General features: G+C 44.6%; 2 protein-coding genes across 5 annotated transcripts in view; one reads left to right on the top strand and one right to left on the bottom strand.

The window, feature by feature from the left end:
- Window positions 1-487: 487 nt before the first annotated feature.
- On the bottom strand, window positions 488-10,239 carry mettl4 (methyltransferase 4, N6-adenosine). 2 transcript variants are annotated; one of them, XM_029254600.1, is made up of 9 exons: window positions 9,927-10,239; window positions 8,587-8,652; window positions 8,089-8,446; window positions 6,678-6,747; window positions 5,511-5,685; window positions 4,941-5,047; window positions 4,748-4,839; window positions 960-1,084; window positions 488-797 (listed from the first exon to the last, which is right to left on the bottom strand). In XM_029254600.1, exons 1-9 carry the CDS (start codon window positions 10,149-10,151, stop codon window positions 771-773), a joined length of 1,245 nt encoding a protein of 414 aa, XP_029110433.1. In that variant the 5' UTR covers window positions 10,152-10,239; the 3' UTR covers window positions 488-770. The 2 variants fall into 2 exon arrangements, with proteins under 2 accessions (XP_029110433.1, XP_029110432.1); XM_029254599.1 differs by having other exon boundaries at window positions 488-1,084.
- A 2,033-nt stretch (window positions 10,240-12,272) lies between these two features.
- The window catches only part of smchd1 (structural maintenance of chromosomes flexible hinge domain containing 1), a 35,274-nt gene continuing 26,849 nt past the window's right edge, over window positions 12,273-20,697 (top strand). For 2 of the 3 annotated variants that reach the window (XR_001966324.1, XM_018756835.1), the window contains exons 1-7: window positions 12,273-12,639; window positions 13,572-13,647; window positions 16,467-16,625; window positions 16,793-16,875; window positions 17,055-17,188; window positions 18,639-18,753; window positions 19,547-19,666. Coding sequence is in view for 2 of the 3 variants with exons in the window: in XM_018756835.1 (XP_018612351.1) it covers window positions 12,490-12,639; window positions 13,572-13,647; window positions 16,467-16,625; window positions 16,793-16,875; window positions 17,055-17,188; window positions 18,639-18,753; window positions 19,547-19,666 (837 nt within the window). In the remaining variant the exon portion in view is untranslated. The remainder of the gene's footprint in view (window positions 12,640-13,571; window positions 13,648-16,466; window positions 16,626-16,792; window positions 16,876-17,054; window positions 17,189-18,638; window positions 18,754-19,546; window positions 19,667-20,697) is intronic. The other variant, XM_018756836.1, reaches the window with a different exon arrangement.

Here is a 20,697-nt window from a genome sequence, read left to right as displayed (position 1 = left end):
ACCCATCAGAACAAGATTGCTCTGCAGGGAGCGTAATTTATTCTCATGGAGTTTTGTGACAGCCTCTCTGAGAGAATCATGAAATTCTCATTAGACCGAAGGAGCAGGCGCAGGAAGGGAAGGGAATCGTGTGGTGGGAGGAGGGGAGGTGCCACCATTGTTCATCTGCTACTTTGGGGGGTTATTTAAATCCAATCAGATTATTAGGGCATGAGGTGACTTTAAACTTCTGGTTCCATCAGTGGCGGGGGGGCAGGCCAGGGTCTTTCTACCCTGTTAGAGATCACTGGGAAAAAGCATTAAGTTTAGCCAATATTACCTTATTGTGTCAGTGGAGTTTCTCTCCAAGGTGAGTTGCTAGCTACTCTTTTTTTGTATTCGCCATATTCCAGAACTTTCCTAAACTTTAGGATTATGTCTGGATTTTACAACAGTTCCAACTGTAAATTCCTCATTTAAAACATTCCAACACATGGGGCAGCGTGAATAGAGAGCATAAAATACCTACACAACTCCAAATGTCTAGATGTGTGGAAGAAGGTACTTTTGAAGCCTTCCCTACTGCGAAAGTCACACGAGGAAAACCCAAGGACAGGAGATTTATTTGCAAAAACATTTATATGCACTTTAAAAAACATGTCTAAAAACAGTTTATAAAACAAACCCACAGGAAAGATGATTACACTGTAAAATTCAACACGAAACACAAAGACCTACCGGGCCCAAGATTGCCATGACAACGTGGCCTTCCTGTGTCACAATTCATCCCCTCATCTGGCGCTCCCATTCTTTAACCACTAAAAGGAACAGTAACACAGCAGTCAATGAACTAAGACATTTTCTCCATGGGAGAACTTCCCCTGTCTTGGACGTGATGATCAATGCTCAAAGTTCATCTCTCAGCTGGTGACGGACAGAGCTTCTGGGACAGGGGCTGCAGACGGTCTGTCCGGCATCACCTCAAAGTAGCTGCGGTGCTGGAACTTGAGCACCTCGTTGCCCCAGCTGGTCCAGTCTGGCTGCAGATTGCGAGCAAACAGCTCCAAGCACTGGGGGTTGGGTCCGAGGAATTCCTTCAGCACCTCTGCGGATCAGAGCCGAAAGAAGAGAGAGGGGGCAGTTCAGAGAGGGAAAGTCCAGTGCGATGTGGCAGAAGAAAAAGAATGACATTTCATGGAACTAGCACTCCACCCTGAACCGATTCTGTTCCCAATAATCCTGGGGATGGTGGGAATGATGAAACCACTCATCGCTCGCCTACCTGCTGTCAGTCACACGGCTTATCCAGTTTATACTCCTCGTTCCCACACCCACGCACCCCCATTAAACTTTGCTCCCTCTAAAAGCCCCAAAACCACCTTGTTCGCACCATTTACTACACTACCAGTACACTCATCTGCTGCCACTTCACCGTTCCAAATAATCTCTCCATCATCAATCCAGTATCTGCAACTACTTGTTTAGTACATGATCACAGTGGTCTGGAGCCTATCCCAAATAATAACAAAAATAACAAGCCACACTTGAAACTGGACTCTCAAAGCTGGAGTGAACGGTAGAGGACTGGCTTCATTACCAGGCATGAGGCATACAGGGAGCCAAAGGGGAACGTTTCGAACTCTCAAACACCACACTTCCATGAAGAGGGAAATTACATCTTCCTAAGGGAAAGGTGGACAGAATCGGCGGATTGTGAACATAGCCAGTCCACGTGTCTCACCACACTCCCAGTTCTGATGTTACGGTGTCTCCCATTGGACCTTGTGTAGAACCATTAACGGATGATTTTCTCTAGATCAGCTGCTGCGATGAAGATAGCAATCCTCGTTGATATAGAGATTAAATGAATATTTGTATGCTGTACAGTACCAGTCAAAATTCTGAGTACACTTATGTCAAACAACACTAAAACTGGATGTTTAAGGAGTGGAACTCAGAGATGTATGCCAATGTGTCAAAATGTCAAATATCTGGGTCCAACCACAGAGTGTTTTTAAGGTGCAAAGAGGGTGACCGCATAAGTTGTGCTGGTGTGGTTCACACTGCCCAGCACAGCAGTGGCAGTGTGATGGTATGGGGTTACTTTACTGGTCACAGAGTTGGTGACCTTTGGTGTCCAAGGTGATCTCAACCATCACTACTATCATAGCATACTTCAAAAGCTGGCTGTTCCATCAGGGTTATAGTTAGTTGGGCAGCCCTTCGTTACCAAGATACCCAGATACCAACCCTAAACACCCCAAAGATGTGTAAATATTACCTGGACACAAAATATCAATTATGAAAAAATGTTTCAATAAAGTACCCTCAAACTTTTGACCTGTACTGTGAATGTGAGGGAACTACCCAGAAAGCAGCACCAACAGACTCAAGTGAAATGGTTTTCAGCTCTGAACATTTTAAAAACAGTTGCTTGTTAGACATTTGAAACATAAGGACACCCTACCCAAAGTAATCAATAAGTGTCCCATAACAAAAACCTATTACATAACACCTCCAGCAGAGATAAAAGTAGAGAAGTTCTTCTTCGCATGTGGGCGAGCAGATTCATGCTCCTTGCAGTCCACTTCATAATCAGCATCCTCAATGGTGCAGAAAAAGAGTCCTCAAGGACCATGTTTTGCGGAGCCATACCTGAAGGTGATCTGGTGTGGGCCTGACCCCAGCTCGAAATCCGCGAGCCTTGCAGCTTTCTCAGACCCACACAGTGCCGTCCCTGATGGCATGTTACATGAGCAGCCTGTCGCATCCCAATTAGCGTTATATGACGGAGGCCTGGGACGACAGCTGGGATGACCGCAGCACCACTGACAAATTAACCTCACCAAAAGTTGGGCTTGCTTTCGCGTGGGCACATGTGAGCATCCTTGCTTCTGCATTGTCCTCCAATTCTCCATCGTCCACGCCAATCTGCACATATCCGACTCGCTAATTAACCATCGCCTTCTCGAAAGAACTTGTTCCGTGCGATGCGAGTCACGTGCACAGCGATACCATCACTTCCAACCTCTGGCAATAATGCAAGTTTGTTTACAACACAATTGTAAGTGCTTTCAAGTGGTTGTTCAAAGAATGTCAACTCGTCCTCCCGAAATGCAATTAAAAAAAAATCTAAAAAGAAAGGGTAACGCAGACATCGAGGGTGTCCTTGGGCTGCGGTGGGGAGAGCAGAGCAGGATACAACTGTCAGATTGAGTGACACACAGAGCTGCAAGTGCCACCGTGTCAGGCGCTGGAGTCTCTTCTGCACAGGCGGAGTTGATTCCCTTCTAATGCACAGACGAGCCCTGATGGTCCGCGGGATCACCCCCTCACCCTGTCTCTCTATCTGCCATCCAACTCCCCGCAGTAAAAGTCAACACAGCATTGTCTTCTCAGATAAAGAGCCTTCATGCTACTGCATGCGTTCCTTCTTTGGGTGCCCCTCCAATCTCCACCTGCCCCCCCCTGCACAGACACTTGGTGCCCCTAATCCCACTTCTACCTCTGGAAGTTAATAGTTGCCGGCACCTCACCCTGTCCATTCAGCAGGCGGTCAAGTCCATTTCCTGCTGACATTTAAGAGCCGTAGTTAAATTTTAAAGCCCATCCTCCAGGACAGGCTTTCACAGGAAGGGGGGTTATAGAGGGAGAGACCACTGATGTGAAAACGATGGCACGGCGGTCGACAGGATGCGCGTGACACCGCATCGGCAGTTCTCAACCCTAGAAATTGAAGGACCCCGGCCCATTTGAGTGGACATGCACCTTTCAGCTGTGCATGGGCACCACTCCAAGCAGGTGGAGGAGAGTTGTAGAACACCATGCATAACGCACACATGGCACTTTCCTCTCGGAGGAGCCACCATCCAGAAGGGTGCTACTGGGTACCTAGGGTACAGCCCCACTGGTGACCAGTCCACACTGAGTCCACATCTATACTGCACCACCTGGGTGATTCTCTAGAAATAACCCCAGTTGGAAAATAATCACCAAGGACAAGACTCGGAGGTGGGCAACGATTAAGAGGCAGCAGTATCACTGGCACTAGAGGAAAATTCAATAACTCAACCAAGTGAGCAGCCTCTGAATTCATTACTAACAAAAACACAAATTATTGATTTACAAGTCACAATTCCATTAGCTGACATTTTTTATTGAGCATAAAATGTCCCAGCCAAGTCTAGATATAGAAGAGTTCATTTTTTGGATCTTGCATATGCTTTAAATCACCTAAGGCAGTAAGGAGTTGCAGTTAACTAAACAGACCAAGGAAATAAATATCAACTCAGCCCGTTAAAATCAGAAATGATGATGTAAGTTACTTAGAATGATTTACCATTTATACAGCTGAGTCATTTTTACTCTAGCAATTCAGGGTGAGCACTTTGATCCAGGATACTAAAGCAGAAGGTGGGATTCGAACCTGGGTCCTTCAAAGTCGCAGCTCTAACCACTCTATCACCTGCAGCCTAAACAGACAGAAACACTGATTTGGTGTCAGTAACTTTGTGACTCTTTCCTTCGTTTTATGACAAAACACCTCCATTTGCCTTCCACTGGACCGGGACAAAGTGTCACAGAATCTCTACAACCCCAGGTGGTGCCGGTCCACTTTGATGTGGCCGCACTGCCCTCTTCTGGTGTCACTGAGTTATAGCACACAATCTGCTCAACAAGAGTTTCAAAGATCCCGTCGCCAATGTGACACATGCGAGTGTCCCGAGTGTCTCAGAAGTTCGGCCAGGATGGGAATGGCGGAGCTCACCTGCTAGCGAGGGCTTGTGGGAATGCAGCCTACATGGCACGCTGACAATCAGCCTGAGGTCCGGGAGGGCAGCTCCCCGCTCCCTGGTAGAACTGCTCAGGGACAGGAAAGAAGAGGACAGGTAGTCAGAGTTCACGGGGCCAACTGGGTGGGGGCTGAACATGACAGATGTGTGGGAGCTGATGGGCTGTACCTGAGCAAAGCATCGGGTCCCCTGCGGACCCTCCCAAGGACCAGGACTTCGTAGGGTTTCTTGTGTGGCGAGTCCAGAGGAAATACATACGCTCCTGAGCGGGTCACCTGATGGGGCAGAGAAGAACAGCAGGATATATATATAAAAAAAAAATAATAATAAAAAAAATTGAACCAAAATCCAAACCTTGGTCTCAGCTCTGTCGGACCACTTTCGGGCAACTAGAATACCTCCTTTCCAATTTCCTCTATTTTTGCTGCTTTTTGATATTAAATTTCATCAGATCTGTTTGGAAGTTCTAGTAGTCAATGAATAGAAAAAGAGGGGGAAAAAAATTACACCATTACTGTTTTCATGTCATTACCTTGGTGTAGTTTTTGGTGTGAAAATACCACTGGTGTCACTATACTGCAGACAATACTGGTGTTAGGGTGTCAGACCATAACTGCTTAGGGTTCCAGGGTGTCAACATGAGTGGGGTTTTGAGTCACCGTCTTCTTATGATGCCACTGAAAAAGACAGGACATGGGGGCGGCCGCAATGGAGACCCCACCCACTCAAGCTACTCGCCTTCACCCAGAGCCATTCAGCTTGCGGCTCAACGCCCCACAGCGGGTACAGATGTTCTCGAACGAAGCGGCGGTGCTGCTGACGGTTGGTCACCCACGTGGCCACCACGCAGTCTGGGGCACACAAGTCCGCCACGGGCAGCCGGGCCAACTGGGAAGAGGGCAGGGAGCTGTACCTGGGTAGGCAGGAGGGGTGACAGTGAGACCCCATGTGGTGGGGAACAAACTTCACAGTCTCGTTATATGAGCATCTATCGTTAATGTTGGATTTAAAGGGTTTTCTGCATATCGGGTAAACGACTCAACCAATGTTTTGTTGTGTTTTGAGGGTATTTTTTGACGGGTGTTTGATCCGTTTTACTCTCTGTGTGTGGGCTGTCGTGTCTCTGGAGTTCAGGGGTGATTGATGACACAGATGGTGTATTTCAAATCACTGATGTTTAATTCTGGGTATTTTTTCCTGTTTGTTTCAAGTTGTTCATTAACTGTTGATGTTGAAAAAGTGTAATTCTGAGTTTATAATTTGGGTAATGAAGTCATTTGTGTTTTGTGAGCATATTCTGTCTGTTGTACGAGTTTTGCATTTCGTTAATTAAGGGTGTAGTATTAATGTGGTGAATGTTACCGAATGAATGTGCAGTACTTGTTTTTGAAAAACTGGAAGTGGATCTTTTTGGGATTAATCTTGGAATTGCTGGGAATTGGTGTTTCTTTGAGGATCGGCAGGGTTGATGTGTTTTTACGGAGAACTGTCTCTACTGCCCCTGTGTATGAAGCAATTAGACCTACTGCCTTAGGCCCCAAAGGGCGCAGGTTCGAAACTCACCTAAGGTTGTAGCACCCTTAAGCAAGGTACAGCAATTTGGCCATTTATACAACAATTTAGCCATTTGTACAGCTTTACGGTATCTTAACTTTTATGAGTCGCTTTGAAGAAAAACATCAGCTGAAAGAATATATGTAATTTGTACATTACCAATGAACACTTCTGGATTAGTGCAGATACACAAATGATTTTGATGGTGTCCATGTGTGAAGTCCTTTTTTGTTGATGAAAACATGTATAGTCTTATAAAACCGTGCAGAGCTGATATGCTGTAGCCCACTTCCACCCCCCAAGGCCTCTGTCCATCACCACCCAGCACAGCACTGCGCTGCACTTACTGACCTGTTGCTCCGCTTCACGGATTTATTTTCCCACGGCGGGTCCAGGACGACAGCGTCAAACTTTTTCCCATCTGCAAATTAAATATTGGCAGACTGAGTCAGGGTGTCAGATGTCACAAAGACAGCGTCAGGGCACCGTGAAGTGTGAAATCGCTGCAAATCAGGTGTCTAAAGGCCACGTCAGGGCAGCGTGAGGTTGAACAAATCGAAAAGGCTGATGATGACAATGAGGATGAGGATGATGATGATATGGCAGAACACTAACAAAAACAAGTTACACAATCCTACTGTGAAGAGAAACTAAGCGCCCAGCACTTTAAGATTAGTCCGGCCCCAGGCTTCACCGAGAATCAAGGTTTGCAATTATTAGGCCATTATTATTACTTTTGTTATTTTTTTCCTGATTCTTCAATGACACTTGACACCTTTGTTCCAAAACATATTAAAATGTTACATAAGCAAATTTACAGTTACTTACTTGCCCCCTGGCAATGCAGGTATTCTTACTGACATTCAGAATAAGTACCCGGATCGAGTGTTACAACAGGAGGAGAAATTGAACCCAAGACCATCCACTTTGCCACCCACTGCACCATTGTACAGTACCTTTGTCCAATGGAACTCTAACATCACAAATACAGGTGGTCCCCAATTTACGATGGTTCGACTTGCGATTTTTTTTCGACTTTACAATGGTGAGCTTGTGATGGACATTCAGTTGAAATGGTACTTTGAATTTTGATTTTTACCTGGGCAAGCGATACGTGGAGCGGTACTCTCTCGCGATGCTGGGCAGCGGCAGCAATCCGCATCTCCCAGTCTGTCACGCAGAGGTGTGTATTAGGTGTATTAAATGCATTTTCGACGTATGATGGGTTTTTGGGGAACGTAACCCCAACGTAAATCAGGGACCACCTGTACAGCACTGTCATAGAAGGAAGGTGTGGGAAATTAATTTGGCACCAAAACATCCCTAATACGACCACCAGGTGGCAGTAAATATACATCCTGCTCTAAATTACTTCATCATGGCTCTGCTCTTCTGTAAAATATTGATTTAAAAATTGCATTTCAGCTGCGACCATCAAGTTACCTTTTCCCCAACAGTCAGCATGCAAAAACATGAGTGTTCTGGGGGGTGCAGGAAAAAAAAACAGATTTGGAAATGAAAGCGAAAATAAGGTAACATGAAAACATGGTGCTGTATTTACTATATGTAAACTCTTTGTTGAAGAGTACTACAGCTAGGGGTGGGATTCAAACCTGCGACCTTTGGATCGAAGGCAGCAGCCCTAACCACAACACTACCGCAATGAACCACGCGAAGCCGCCACGTAATGGGCCCAGGGCTGCCTGTACCCCCTCAAACAGGCGCTGCACGTGGGGGGTGCACAGCTGGAGCACGGACTCACAGTTGAGCAGCGGCTGCAGCCTGGAGACGTCGGAGAGCAGGAAGCTGCAGCGTGGCGGGAGCAGGTACGTCTCCCCCAGGAACGCCACCTCTCTGGCGAAGGGCCACGGGTTTTCCGTGACCCGCGTGAACAGGTCCAGCGTGTCGAGGGACTCGTCGTCGCTAGGCACGCGCTGCGCCGGGTGCTCCTCGCTGTCGTCCACTAGAGGGAGCTGCTTGGCCGTGTCGCACAGCTCCGCCAGGCGGTCGTCGGGTCCGGCGGGAAGGAGCCTTCGCTCCCCATCCACCTGAGCGAGGTACCCGCACGAGCGGCCCGCCTCCACAAAGGACTCCATCCCCTCCAAGATCACTCTCCTTACCTGCATTGACAAGTAAAAACGTTGTTTATTCATTGTTCTTACGAAACAAAGTCTTTACCTTCAGCTACCAGTCCAGCACCTTCACAGCTCCATGTCTTGGAGGAATTTCAGAGGAAAACAGGGTGAAACATCACTTTTACCTTCTCATGATAGTGCTGAGCGTCGATTTCTCCTTGGTTCAACTCTTCGCATTTCCGTTTCCGCTTCTAGAAATAAGAAAAAGAACAACAAGGGCCAGCAGGTGGCGTAGTAGTTAGAGCGGTTCCCTAGTGATCAAAGGGCCAGGGTTTCAATCCCACTCCTATTGGAGTACCTTTGATCATGGCATTGACCTTGAACTGTTACAGTGAATATTACCCAGCTGTATAAACAGGCACATTACTGTAACTAAGATCTCAGCTAAACTAATTATTACACACACACACACATTTTCAGAACCGCTTGTCCCATACGGGGTCACGGGGAACCGGAGCCTACCCGGCAACACAGGGCGTAAGGCCAGAGAGGGAAGGGGACACACCCAGGACGGGACGCCAGTCCGTCACAAGGCACCCCAAGCGGGACTCGAACCCCAGACCCACGGGAGAGCAGGACTGCGGTCCAACCCACTGCGCCACCGCACCCCCAAACTAATTATTATTATTATTATTATTATTAATAATGGTTATTAATAGTAAATTATCATTGTCAAATAATTGTTAACTAGTTGTTAATACAGTATTATTAATAATTATCCTATCATTAATATTATTTTTGATATTCATTCAATCAATAATATCACTGAATCTGCAAAGTCAGTTGTGATATTGGAGAAAAGTATCACCTAAAAATTCAAGGACTTTTGGACCTCAAGGAATCAGGTTCGAATCCCATCTCGTACTGCTGAACAGCTCTTAACTTAGTGTAGCGGTTACAGCTGCTGCCTTTAGACCCAAAGATTATAGGTCCAAATCCCACCTCCAGCTATAGACCCGTGAGCAAGGTACTTACCCTAAATTGCTGTAGTAAAGTTACCTGGCTGTATATTAAAAGGATAAATAACAGTAAGACTTAGTGGCTCAATAGTTTCTCCTGCTTTGAAGACACGTGTCAGATAAACTGCCTTTTCCTCTGTGATTTACTACCCTGCTGTATTAATATGTAAATAACTGCGGTCACTCAGTGCCACCGTCCTAAGTAATAAGAATATTAATTCAAATTTATCAACATTAAGAACACTATTAATATCATATTGTGTAAAGCTTTCTCATTATTATCCAACTCTTTTGACGTTGTCCCAGGAGAACAATGTGTGTTAGACATCCGCTTTACCGGGATTTACCCATTCCTGGGTATTACTGTAGTAATTCAGGGTAAGTACCTCAATGAAGGGCACTGAAATTCAGGAGAGTCGAAGGAGTGGGATTCGAACTAACACAACTATTAGTCTATTCCGTTAAAGGCTACCCCCGCCCCGCCAACAGTGTGTTTATACACTCACCCGCCCCCCGCGTCCGGGGGCCCCTCGCGCTCCGTTGTGCTCGTGCCGAGGGCTGCCGTCGACGATGTGCGGCTTCAACGTCTCAAAGTATTCACTTTTATAAGAAAAGCGCACAAACCGCTCGCGACTCGCCGTCCCGCCCGCGATGCAGCGCTCGAAGCCTCGGTTCGCGTGAGACAGCTGATCTACGAGCCAGCCTCGCGCGCTTTGGAACAGCACGGACATGTGCGCGGGCACAATACCTCAGCGCGTGTCACACGAACGCTCAACGGACCAGCAGGCGCGACTCTGTTTACATGTATCGAACCCCCTGTTTGACGGGATGCCTCCAAACGCGCGCGCCCCGATGACGCTGCGAGTCAAAGACGCCCGCGCATGCGCGAAGAGGCCTGCGTTGCCTGCGTTGCCTGGGTTGCCATGTGCGCTTGGTAGATCCACATTAGCAGCGCTCTTTCCCGCCATTATGTCCGTCTGATTTTCCCTCTTGCAAACAATTTAGAAGTGATACTTAGTTTGTTGGGGCATATAATGATAATTAATCTAATGACAGTGTCGTATCTTTAAGTTTTAATAAATCAATTGATTAAGACAGAACACTTCACCCTGAGTGACCCAGAGTGCTGAACAAAATTACTGTAAATGATGCAATAAAACAGGGTGTTACAAGTAACAGCTACTCTGTTCGAGAGTCAGTTAGCAGCTGAGCAGAGGGGCGAAAAAACACTTCAAATGCAAAGAAAGGGCCAAAAATAAATACGCTGGAGTCCAAGTACCAGTGGCTTCCCACCCCTCCTGGGCAAATGAATGAGAAACTTGTTTCAGCTCCCAGGAGGCTATATTCCACTGCCAAAAATGTTTGTGATTTTAACTATCCTTACAAAATATCCAGGTATGAAGAATAAAAAGTAGGAGGTTATTGTTTTAGTAATATTATGAGACTGACTACCACCACAAGGAAACGCAGCAATTCTTTCAGAACATGAAAGGCTCTGCTTTATTGACCATTGGCAACTCTTAAGCCATCTCTCTAGGAGTGTGAGACACCAACGCAACAAACAAAAGTGGTCCCTACCCTTCGTCACACTATCGGCTCTATCCAAATAAAACAAATAAAAACACACCGGTCTAACTTGACTCCTAACTACAGAAAAATGGTGGCACACCGAGTAGCCCTGCTGTCTCACACTGAGGATGGTGCAAGAGGATGTGGGTTTGATCCCTGCTCAGTCTGTGTGGAGTTTGCGTGTTCTCCCCGTGTTTGTGTGGGTTTCCTCCGGGTGCTCTGGTTTCCTCCCACCATCCAAAGACATGCTGTTCAGGTTCCCCCATAGTGTGTGAGTGAGTGACAGAGAGTGTGTGTGTGTTCCACTGATGTATGGATGAGTGACCTGGTGTAAGTAGTGTATCTAGCAGTGTAAGTCACCACAGCGAATAAGGTGTGTGGGCTGATAACACTACACGGAGTTCAGTGGAAGTTGCTTCGGAGGAGAGTGTCTACTAAGTGAATAAATGTAAGAGGCAGAAGTTTACCTTTACCTGCTGTTTTTCTCCAAAGTGACTTACAGGGTTGAGGTTACCATTATTTACCCATTTATACAGTAGGGTAAGTACCTTGCTCAAGGGTACAACACCCAGAGGTAAGACTTGAACCTGTGACTTTTGGGTCCGAAGACTGTAGTTCTCACCACTACACTACTACCTCTCCCCGCTGGTTAGATTAGTGTTACGTTAATTTTAGTTTAAAGTTATAATTAAGTTAAGGTTAGGTTAGGGTTTGGTTAGGATTGCCGTTTGGTTATGTTAACGTAGCTGTTGTTTTTCTTTTTTTTTCTCTGGGGATAAAAGGGGAAAACAAACAGATGGATCTTGGGTCAAATAAAGACAACTCTGTCTGAGCGGAATTACCATTGAGACAGAGGTTGTTGTGCTTTGGACGGGACATTGGAAGACTGGATTCTCTCAAAAAGATGGTGTGATGATGAGCTTGGACAGTTGGGAAGAAGGACGACCAGTAACCGGATGGATTCAGTCACGGGGACAATGGACACAGCCCTTTGCACAGAACATTCTGGAGGGAATAGATAGCAGTATCTAAATATATACGATCAAAATATTTAAAAATAAATGCAAATAAGCAAAACATCCAAATCATTGTATACTTGGAAACCAAATAAAAAATATGGAACGCAAAACACCACTTTAATACTATATCCCGCTTATGAAAATAATAAATATAGAGGGATTTTGTGGAGAGCCGCATACCTGGCAACCACGCGTATCGGTTCCGCCCCCTTTGCGCCAAAACACCAGTGAGCACGTGACGGCGTGGTCCGCGGCTGACTTCGGAGGAGGGGGCGGAGTGAAGCGAACGGAAGCAGAAACGCGCTCTCTCTCTCAGACTTCTGAGGGGGTAATACGTTCGTCAGGTGTGCGCGCCTGCACGCACCCCTAGATGAGGAAGCGCGAATGCGCGTCACCCTCTCACTAAGGCTGCGTGTGTTATCTGCCTATCATACTCATACTATAGCATCTCGAGCTTGGAGATTGAACGCGAGCCCAGAAGATGGCGGACTGCGACCAGGAGCAGGACGCGCAGCGCACCGTCTTCGTGTTCGATTGCCGCTGGGAGAGCGACGATGGGCGCGAGCGGAGCGCGAGAGCAGTGCGCATTGGCGACCTGGACTTTCCCGCCTTTCTCCGGGCCGTGACGCAGGTACAACATCCTCGCGCATCCTAGTAGCTGCTGTTCTCTGTGTGTCTGTACCGTGGTCCCCGGGCACGAGCTGGAGTCGAACCCACAACCAAGTTGGGTGCAAGTTAGTCACACAGAACGGGCTGAGGCGATTTACGTGATTCCGTTGTTCACCGACACTTTTCTCCAGCCGCTTACACTTATATTTACCTGCTTACAGCTGAGTAATTATTGCTTAAGCCAGATTAGTGCCACAGCTAGGTGGGATTTAAACCTGCGACCTGGGGTCCTAGCAGTTCTAACACGAAAAGTGGAGCTGCTCTTGTCATGAGTGATAAGTCACGTGAAAAATGAAATGACTAAGGTATTTTTTATCAACCCTAAGGTGGAGTAGCTTAGGCAGCTGGACCAGTTTGTGGCAAGTATACAAAAACAGACAAAAAATAAATAACTAGCTAACCACTTTACAAAAACCAACAGCCAACGAGGCAATCGAATGGGCTAGTTATGAGTTATGAATTATTTTAAAAAAAAAAAAAAAAAAGGATGCTGGTAGCATGGTATAGGATAACTATAATCTAATAATTATGATAATAGTTTAAATTAGCAGCCTCACTTCAGTAGAAAGGCAATAAACGATAAGACGGCCGATTTCAAGTCTGTCTTCCTGCATTTGCTTTCCTTCATTTAGTAGTTAAAACCCTGAAGTACAGCGGTTAGCAATGCGAAAAGCACGGTACGTTCTGGAGGAGACTGCGTTCGGTTCGACTAACATCTTGTTGTAGAGCTGTAATTGCAGCCACCTGAGAGCGATTCGGCCGAATTCCCACCTACGTTCCGTCTGAACTGAGGATGGTCCTGTTCTGTGACCATACTCTCAAGCCCCCCCCCCCGAAAACTGCTCCGCATGCTGCCCCCAAATTGCAGAAACAAATGTTTGCTCTTCCTTTCAGGAGTTTTCCATTGACAGCGAGGGAACGTTTGTGTTGACGACGACTGACAGGAAGGAAATCACCGCTGAGCGATTCGGTAAGTGTTTGAACTCCGGTCTAATGTGACCGTTGGTCCCACCCACATCATCGTGAGTCTTCGGGAGAGCACTCTCTTCCCCAGGTTCAAGGAGACCCCTCACGACCCACTCTCAGTGACAGCTTGCACCTCTTCCCACCATTTTCAGGAGAGTATTCTCCTCTCCAGGGCCCCCTGGGGACCTGTGCTTTGCTACACCTCCCAAGCCTTGGGTCCAAGCGCCGCAGGCCGTCCTGTTGTCTTGTTGGCTTCTTCCTTCGCACTGAGAGTTGCTCTTCTGTCTTTGGGGTTCCAGTGCTGCTGGATCCAGCTTCTCGTGGTCTGACTGCATCCCACTTCTTACACCAATGTAGCGAGTGAGGGTTTGGCCTCCGAAGGGGCAAAGAAAAACGACCAACAGCTGTGCATCATGGAACATTTATTCAAACAGCATAAGGTATCTGCAAGTGCAGACATGGACAGGCAGGAGTGCACTCTAAAATAATGATAAAAAGTACAGTGTAATAATTGCATAAATTAGTAACAAGTGTGTATTAAGTGTTATGTGCTGTATAGAGTTATATACAACTGGTAACGCAGTTGGTTTTGCAGCAGCATCACCACGAGCACATGATCAACGTTGTGCTACAATTTTGCTAGTTGAATTTTCATGTCTGTTATCCTATGGGACCACCGTTGTATATGTGGTCGGTCGTTTAGCAGCGCATGACAGTTCGTGGAAGGAAAAGTCGCTCTTGATCCGAGAAACCCGTTTCTCGAAACATTTAAATCTCGTATTTAAGAGCAGTTCCCTCCTTCTTTTCCTTCACCATTCAGCTGTTTGAGTCAAGGACCTGCTCCTCTAGCCAGTCTTTTCCGTCATGTGGTATTTTGCTCACCCCCTTCCTGTACATCGCACTTCTCTATGGTTACATTTGCATTTACGTTTTTTTTCATTTAGCAGATGCTTTTCGTCGAACAATACAGAGAGTTCATGACATCAACAGAAGGAGACATTTGGATTCAGACTCGTAATTCTAGAGTAGAATCAATGTGTCACATTCCACCAGTGTATATCACACCAGTAGCTTGGTGCAGGCTTTTCCGTGAGTAAACGAATTATTAAAAATGATTAGACATAATAAACACATACGCAATTGTCAAATCCTTATTGGAGCAGGGGAGATGCGAGTCCACACGCGAAGTGCGTGTTCAAGAGGTTCACGTAATTCACAGGGCTTTTTCACTTACAGGAAAGCTGAGTTATAACAGGGTCATTGGAACAGAACCCCATCATAAGCCAAGGACCTCCTGTAAATATTTAATTTCTCATGCATTGCTGCATAGCTTGCTACTTTAATAGCTTGTTCCTCATAATCCATCATGATACATGTTATATGTATGTAAGCTACCTGTGAGTTGAGCAACACTACTTTTTTGGGTGCTTCTGATCTTTTTTCTATTTCCCAACAACAATTAAGGTGTCTTGTCACCCAGGCAAACGTTGTAAAGCAGGAAAGGTTTGAATGTGTTTTTCTTTGGCTTGTAAATGAGTGTTTGGCTCCCCTGGGCTGCAGCTGGAATCTTCCTTTTAAAAAGGCTTCTGACTGCTAATGGAAAATGTTTTTTCTTGCGGCCAGAACAATTCTTGTGATAAGCCAGTATTCCTCATTGATGCTCCTCCAAGTTCCCTCAGCCGCAGTGATCTGATGTAGAACAAATTTGCCCTGCCTGCTATCTGCCCCTCCTAACCATGGCACCAAAGTGTAAATGTGATGCAAGCGATAGTGATACATCCAAGGAAAGGAAAACAATTAGGGTTGAAACTAAAGTGTAAATAATAAAGTAATCGGAAAAAGGTGAAATGCTAACGAACATTGGAAAAGCGGGGTTTTTATCATTGTAAAATTTTTTGTAGTAGCGCCTTGCTTTTATTATATCATAAATATATTGTTTTATAATAATTATTGGATTATTGTCACCCATTGGATGAGTCTTAACTGGCAGCGAGGTCTTTTTACTTGCACTTTTTTTTTCCTTTTTTTTCCCCCCTTCATGTTACTTGGCTGATTTTCTGAGTGTATAATTTTAAATCTATCTATTTATAACGGATGCCTTTATCCGAAGAAATGGGTTTTATGAGACCGTACTTAAATGCTGGAAGGGATTCAGCAGTTCTGAAGGGCAGAGGGGCTTTATGCATTCAGTATTAATGTACAGTTGTTAAAAGATGTATTTCTTGAGTTAACTTACATTTCCACTCAAAGGTTGCTACACTAATTTTGTAAAAACACTGTCCTGAGAGTGGCCGAAGGTATCTGTGGTGATTTTCAAGGAAATGGAACAAGTCACATATACATTTACTTTTATTCATTTTATGCTTATTTGTTTAGCAGATGCTTTCCTCCAAAGCTACATACAACTCAAAGGGCGAAAGAGCTCCTTGAGCACCAATGAACCCTGTGCTTTACACACAGACAGTGGATTATTGATGCACAGCTTGTCTGTCTGATACCACTATGTTGTTGGTTTCCATCAGTCCAGTAGCTACTTATAGAAGTGAAATTATAATAGCAAATGCATAGATAATCATAGCAGAAGGTGTTGGACTCAGTCATGGAACTGTCAGGAGATCGGGGTAGAAGTTGGTTTCAAAAAGATGGAGTTGAGACCCTTCTTGAATGCTATGAGGGACAGAGGGAGTTCGTTCGATCACAGTAGAGCCACATATCTGGCAACCCCACGTGTATCGGCTCTGAAGAATCTAGTTATTAATTCAAAAATGTTTGATAAAGGATAACATAGCTCAGTGGAAAAGTTTAAACCCTACTCTCTTCCAGCGGAACTCAAGGATGGGAACACTCTGCACCTGCTGCAGTCCGTCGATCAGGTGCTGCCCACAGCGACCAAGGAGCGCATCCTTTTCCTGCCACATTATGACACGCTCATTAAAAGTGGCATGTATGAGTACTATGCCAGTGAAGGCCAGAAGTCTCTGCGTAAGTACGCCCCGGGCACCACAGTACTGGTGCTACACCATCTTACCCTGTGGGAGTCGACCTAAAACCTACCCAATTTGCTGCCCATTAAGTACCTGCTGGCCAGGACTGGCAGGGTTGATGTTCCATTTGCGTTCAGTAACTGAACAGCTGAAATGTGTTGACAGCTTACGCATTAGCAGAACTGATCGACAACTCGCTGTCGGCAACGGCCAGCAACCCCGATGTGAGGACTATAGAGATCAGACTGGTAAATTTCACTGTTTTTCACTGGGTGTAAAGCAGTACCTTGTAACATCATGTCCCATTTTCCTCCACTTGCCTTTTTCTTTATTAAAAAAAAAAAAAAATTCAGCATTTGATCTTACTCATTTAAGAACTGGAAAATTTAAATTGGAGTGATTCCCTCCTTTCTTCCTCACCGTTCAGCTCTTTGACGAGTCGCAGGGCAAGCCTGCAGTGGTTGTCCTGGACAACGGCTGTGGCATGACGTCCAAGCAGCTCAACAACTGGGCTGTCTACAGGCTCTCCAAGTTTACGCGAGAAAACAGTACATTCAGAAGGTTTGTGTGGCTACTGTAGTATAACTTGATCACCCTTAGTTTGCAGTTCCCCTCAGTATTGCATTTGGACTAGCTGTATTTACCTGTACGCTGCCTTGTTTATTTACAGCATATTGGGACTTTAGGTCTATTTTTGATTTGCTTTTTTCTTTTACCAGAGAATGAGGCAGTTACAATCAATAAAAGCTGTGTAATATAGGTTTCCCTCCATTTATTCACTGGTTTTATTTTTGAGTCTAACAATACATACATACGGTATACATACAATAATACAGATGTCCCTGAGTTTATTTAAAGGTTAGGTTTTGTTTTTTTTTAAAAAAAAAAAAAAAAAACTTGCATATGGCTGTAATAAATGAGAAATGCTTAGTAAAACTTAATTGTAACATTTTATTATTTTTGTTAGACACTACAATTAAAACTAATCTGAAATGAGTGAAAGGTATGTACTTTAATTCCATAAACTCCTGGCCAGTGCAGATTATTGACCAGTTCACACCACTTATGCACCATTCCTCATCTATGTACTCATCACTTACACCCCGGAGCACCAGAACTGAGCTGTAAACACAATGGAAGGGAGTTGAATTTAGGCGTTGCCACACTGATATTTGACTTTTCAGCATTTTTAAGGCTGAACAGGCTGATGATGGAAACATCACATTTGCTCTTCAGCAGGAAGAAGTTGTATAAAAGTAGAACGGTGAAGAAAATGCAATTTACATTTATTTAGCAGATGCTTTTCTCTAAAGCGACGTACATTTCATAGAAATAAACTGGAAAATGACTATTTATAACTGAAATGTGGATCCATTGTAGAGGGTTGGGTTTCCTGGCTGGGTTTCCCTGAAGGTGTCTCACAGCGCCTGGGTAGTGCGAGAGGATGTGGATTCAATCCCTGCTCAGTCTGTGTGGAGTTTGCATGTTCTTCCTGTGTCTGTGTGGGTTTCTTCCGGGTGCTCTGGTTTCCTCCCATAGTCCAAAGAGCTGCTGTTCAGGTTCACACATAGTGTGTGAGTGACAGAAAGAGTGTGTTCCACTGTATGGATGAGTGACCGGTTGTAAGTGGTGTGTTTAGCAGTGTAAATCACCTTGGTGAATAAGGTGTGTGGGCTGATAACACTACATAGAATTCATTGGAAGTTGCTTAGGAGAAAAGTGTCTGCTAAATATATAAATTTATTGTAAGGTAACTGATGTTTGCTGCTCGTTGCTTCATTCCTTAAATGGCCATCCCTCAGTTTAGGACGAGAGGGTCACTCCTCACTGCTGATCACCATAGCCTGAAAAGGTCTGTAGAGCACGCTCACACAAGCACCAGCTGAATGCTCCTGAGGTGTCAAAACATGTCCTCCCTTTGTGTTCCTCTGTTGGACTTCTTTGAGCCCCTCAGTTATTGACAGACCGATTGAAACGTCATCTTGTTTTTTGTGTTGCCGTGTCTGGACAGCGATCACGCAGACTACGTGCGGCCGTGCCCGGTGCCTCGCAGTCTCAACAGCGACATCTCCTACTTTGGAGTCGGGGGCAAGCAGGCGGTCTTCTTCATCGGACAATCTGTCAGGGTAGGTCCGCACTCCCTTCACCGTTGCGTTGCCTCATCCCTTGTTTTCTGTACTCCGCTGTGTCGCCGTACCAAGGCTGCCTTGTCCTCTTATTGGACAATGTGGTCTGTGTTCTGTGTTTTATAATGCACTTCCTTGCTTCTGTTTCTCCAATGTGGATCTCGCTGTGTACTTTCATTATGCTTGACATTTATCCATGCGCACATGGTTCATTTTGAGTTTTTTTCTTTAGTTTCATGCCTTCGACAAGTACACTCAGCTGATTGGGGCCGAAAGTCTGTTAACTCGATTTGTTCGTAAATCCAAGCACAGCGTCACAGTCACAAAAACCTTAGCAGGATGGCGAGTTATTCCAGGGCTTGGTTCTGTAAGAACCCTGGTTAAAGCTATAGCAAAAATTTGTTGTACCCTTTATTTGTTCCCTTTTCCTCAACCGTTTGCTCAGTAGTCATTATGTTCAAGAGCCCATCTGAGAAACCACAGGTAACGTTGGCTTCGTAACGCTCACTTACACATTAGTCATTTTTTTTCGATTAATAGAAAGGTGAAAAAATTAACAATATGCATTTGAGTATATTTTAGAGTATTTAACTTTGTTCATATTTCCAAAAACTCATAACCCAAAAGTTTGTAACACGAGGACCCAGTGTACAGAGGCACTGGGTCTTGATGTGATGAGTTCATCTTTTTCGTTGTTCAGTGCTACAATTAAAACTAATCTAAAATTGTACAAAATGCTCTTTCCCCTCCGAGTGTTGTCGTCATTGTCATTCTCTTCTCCTCTGTGCTAAAGATGATTACAAAACCGGCCAGTTCACCCGACGTCCACGAACTGGTGCTGTCCAAGGAAGAGTTTGAAAGGAAAGAGAAGAATAAGGAAGATATTTACTGTGGGTTTATTCGAAACAGACAGGTAAAAGTTTTACTTGTACATTTTTTTCCTTTCTGAAATGAAATTATAATTCTGAGAACCTCTTAGCATTTAGAATCGGTTCTCACTACAAAGAAACCTTGACTGTTATGCAGATGTCTGTCTGTGAAATGTCTGCAGTAATTGGTCTACAGGTTACATAAGTACAGGTTGAGTTCTGTTATGCTTTTAAATATTGTGCTATGGAATTGTCAGGATAGCATTACAGTAAGTGTATAAGTGGTGGAGACAGTAATGATCATCACTATTTGATTGTCTGTGTCAGGGTTTCATCTACAGTTTATCTGTGCAGGACCGGATATCAGAATAACAGGACAGACTAGTGAATTACGATATATTTAAAGATATATATTTTTCGGAATTTAAAACAATTGGGGTAAAATGGCAAAGTGATACACAAATTGTTTGATCACTTTATTTCAGTATTTAAAGGGATTTACTTCCGTAAAACTTTTAAATAGTAATAAGAAAAATTGTATTGCAAATGCAGAATGGATAATGTCTTAAATGCTGTGGCATCTTCCAGTATGGTAACATTATTCAAGATAGGTCTTGATTAATCAATTAATTAAAAGCCAAATTTTTTAATCTTCATCCTTTCAAGTGATTTTTTTTTTTTTTTTTTTTTTTCCCCCCCCCAATCTTAAAATTCTGGATAGTAACAATTTTAAATTATTTTTTGTAAATGCAGAATTGGAATGATTAGGACTCCTCCATCTCATCAGGACCATAAATTTAAAAAAAAAATTTGAAAGAAAAAATTAGATGTATCCAGACCCTCCTCTCCCCTGTTAGTGCAGACATGTGGAGATGAACTGAGCCACTGTTCAGTCCACAATACCAGCAAAGAATGAATCACCTTGCTGGAAAATTTTTTTTTTTTTTTTTTTTTTTCTTGTTGTTGTTCACATTCAGCATTTGATAATGAGTTTTGTGTGTTCCGTGTGTATTCATTACCTTCATGGTGTGCAGGAGACACACAGGTTTCACTGCGCGCTCTGTACACATGTTGC

This window comes from Scleropages formosus, chromosome 9 (assembly GCF_900964775.1).
Source record: "Scleropages formosus chromosome 9, fSclFor1.1, whole genome shotgun sequence".
In the NCBI taxonomy this organism is placed as follows: domain Eukaryota; kingdom Metazoa; phylum Chordata; class Actinopteri; order Osteoglossiformes; family Osteoglossidae; genus Scleropages; species Scleropages formosus.
This window is presented reverse-complemented; position numbering and strand designations above follow the sequence as displayed.

Excerpts from the sequence above, each read along its gene's own strand:
- mettl4 (XM_029254599.1), bottom strand. The coding sequence starts at position 10,151 with ATGTCCGTGCTGTTCCAAAGCGCGCGAGGCTGGCTCGTAGATCAGCTG. Across the intron at positions 8,653-9,926 it reads CCCCCGGACGCGGGGGGCGG|AAGCGGAAACGGAAATGCGA; the intron begins GTGAGTGTATAA and ends TCTTATTTCTAG. Across the intron at positions 5,686-6,677 it reads TCCGTGAAGCGGAGCAACAG|GTACAGCTCCCTGCCCTCTT; the intron begins GTCAGTAAGTGC and ends CTGCCTACCCAG.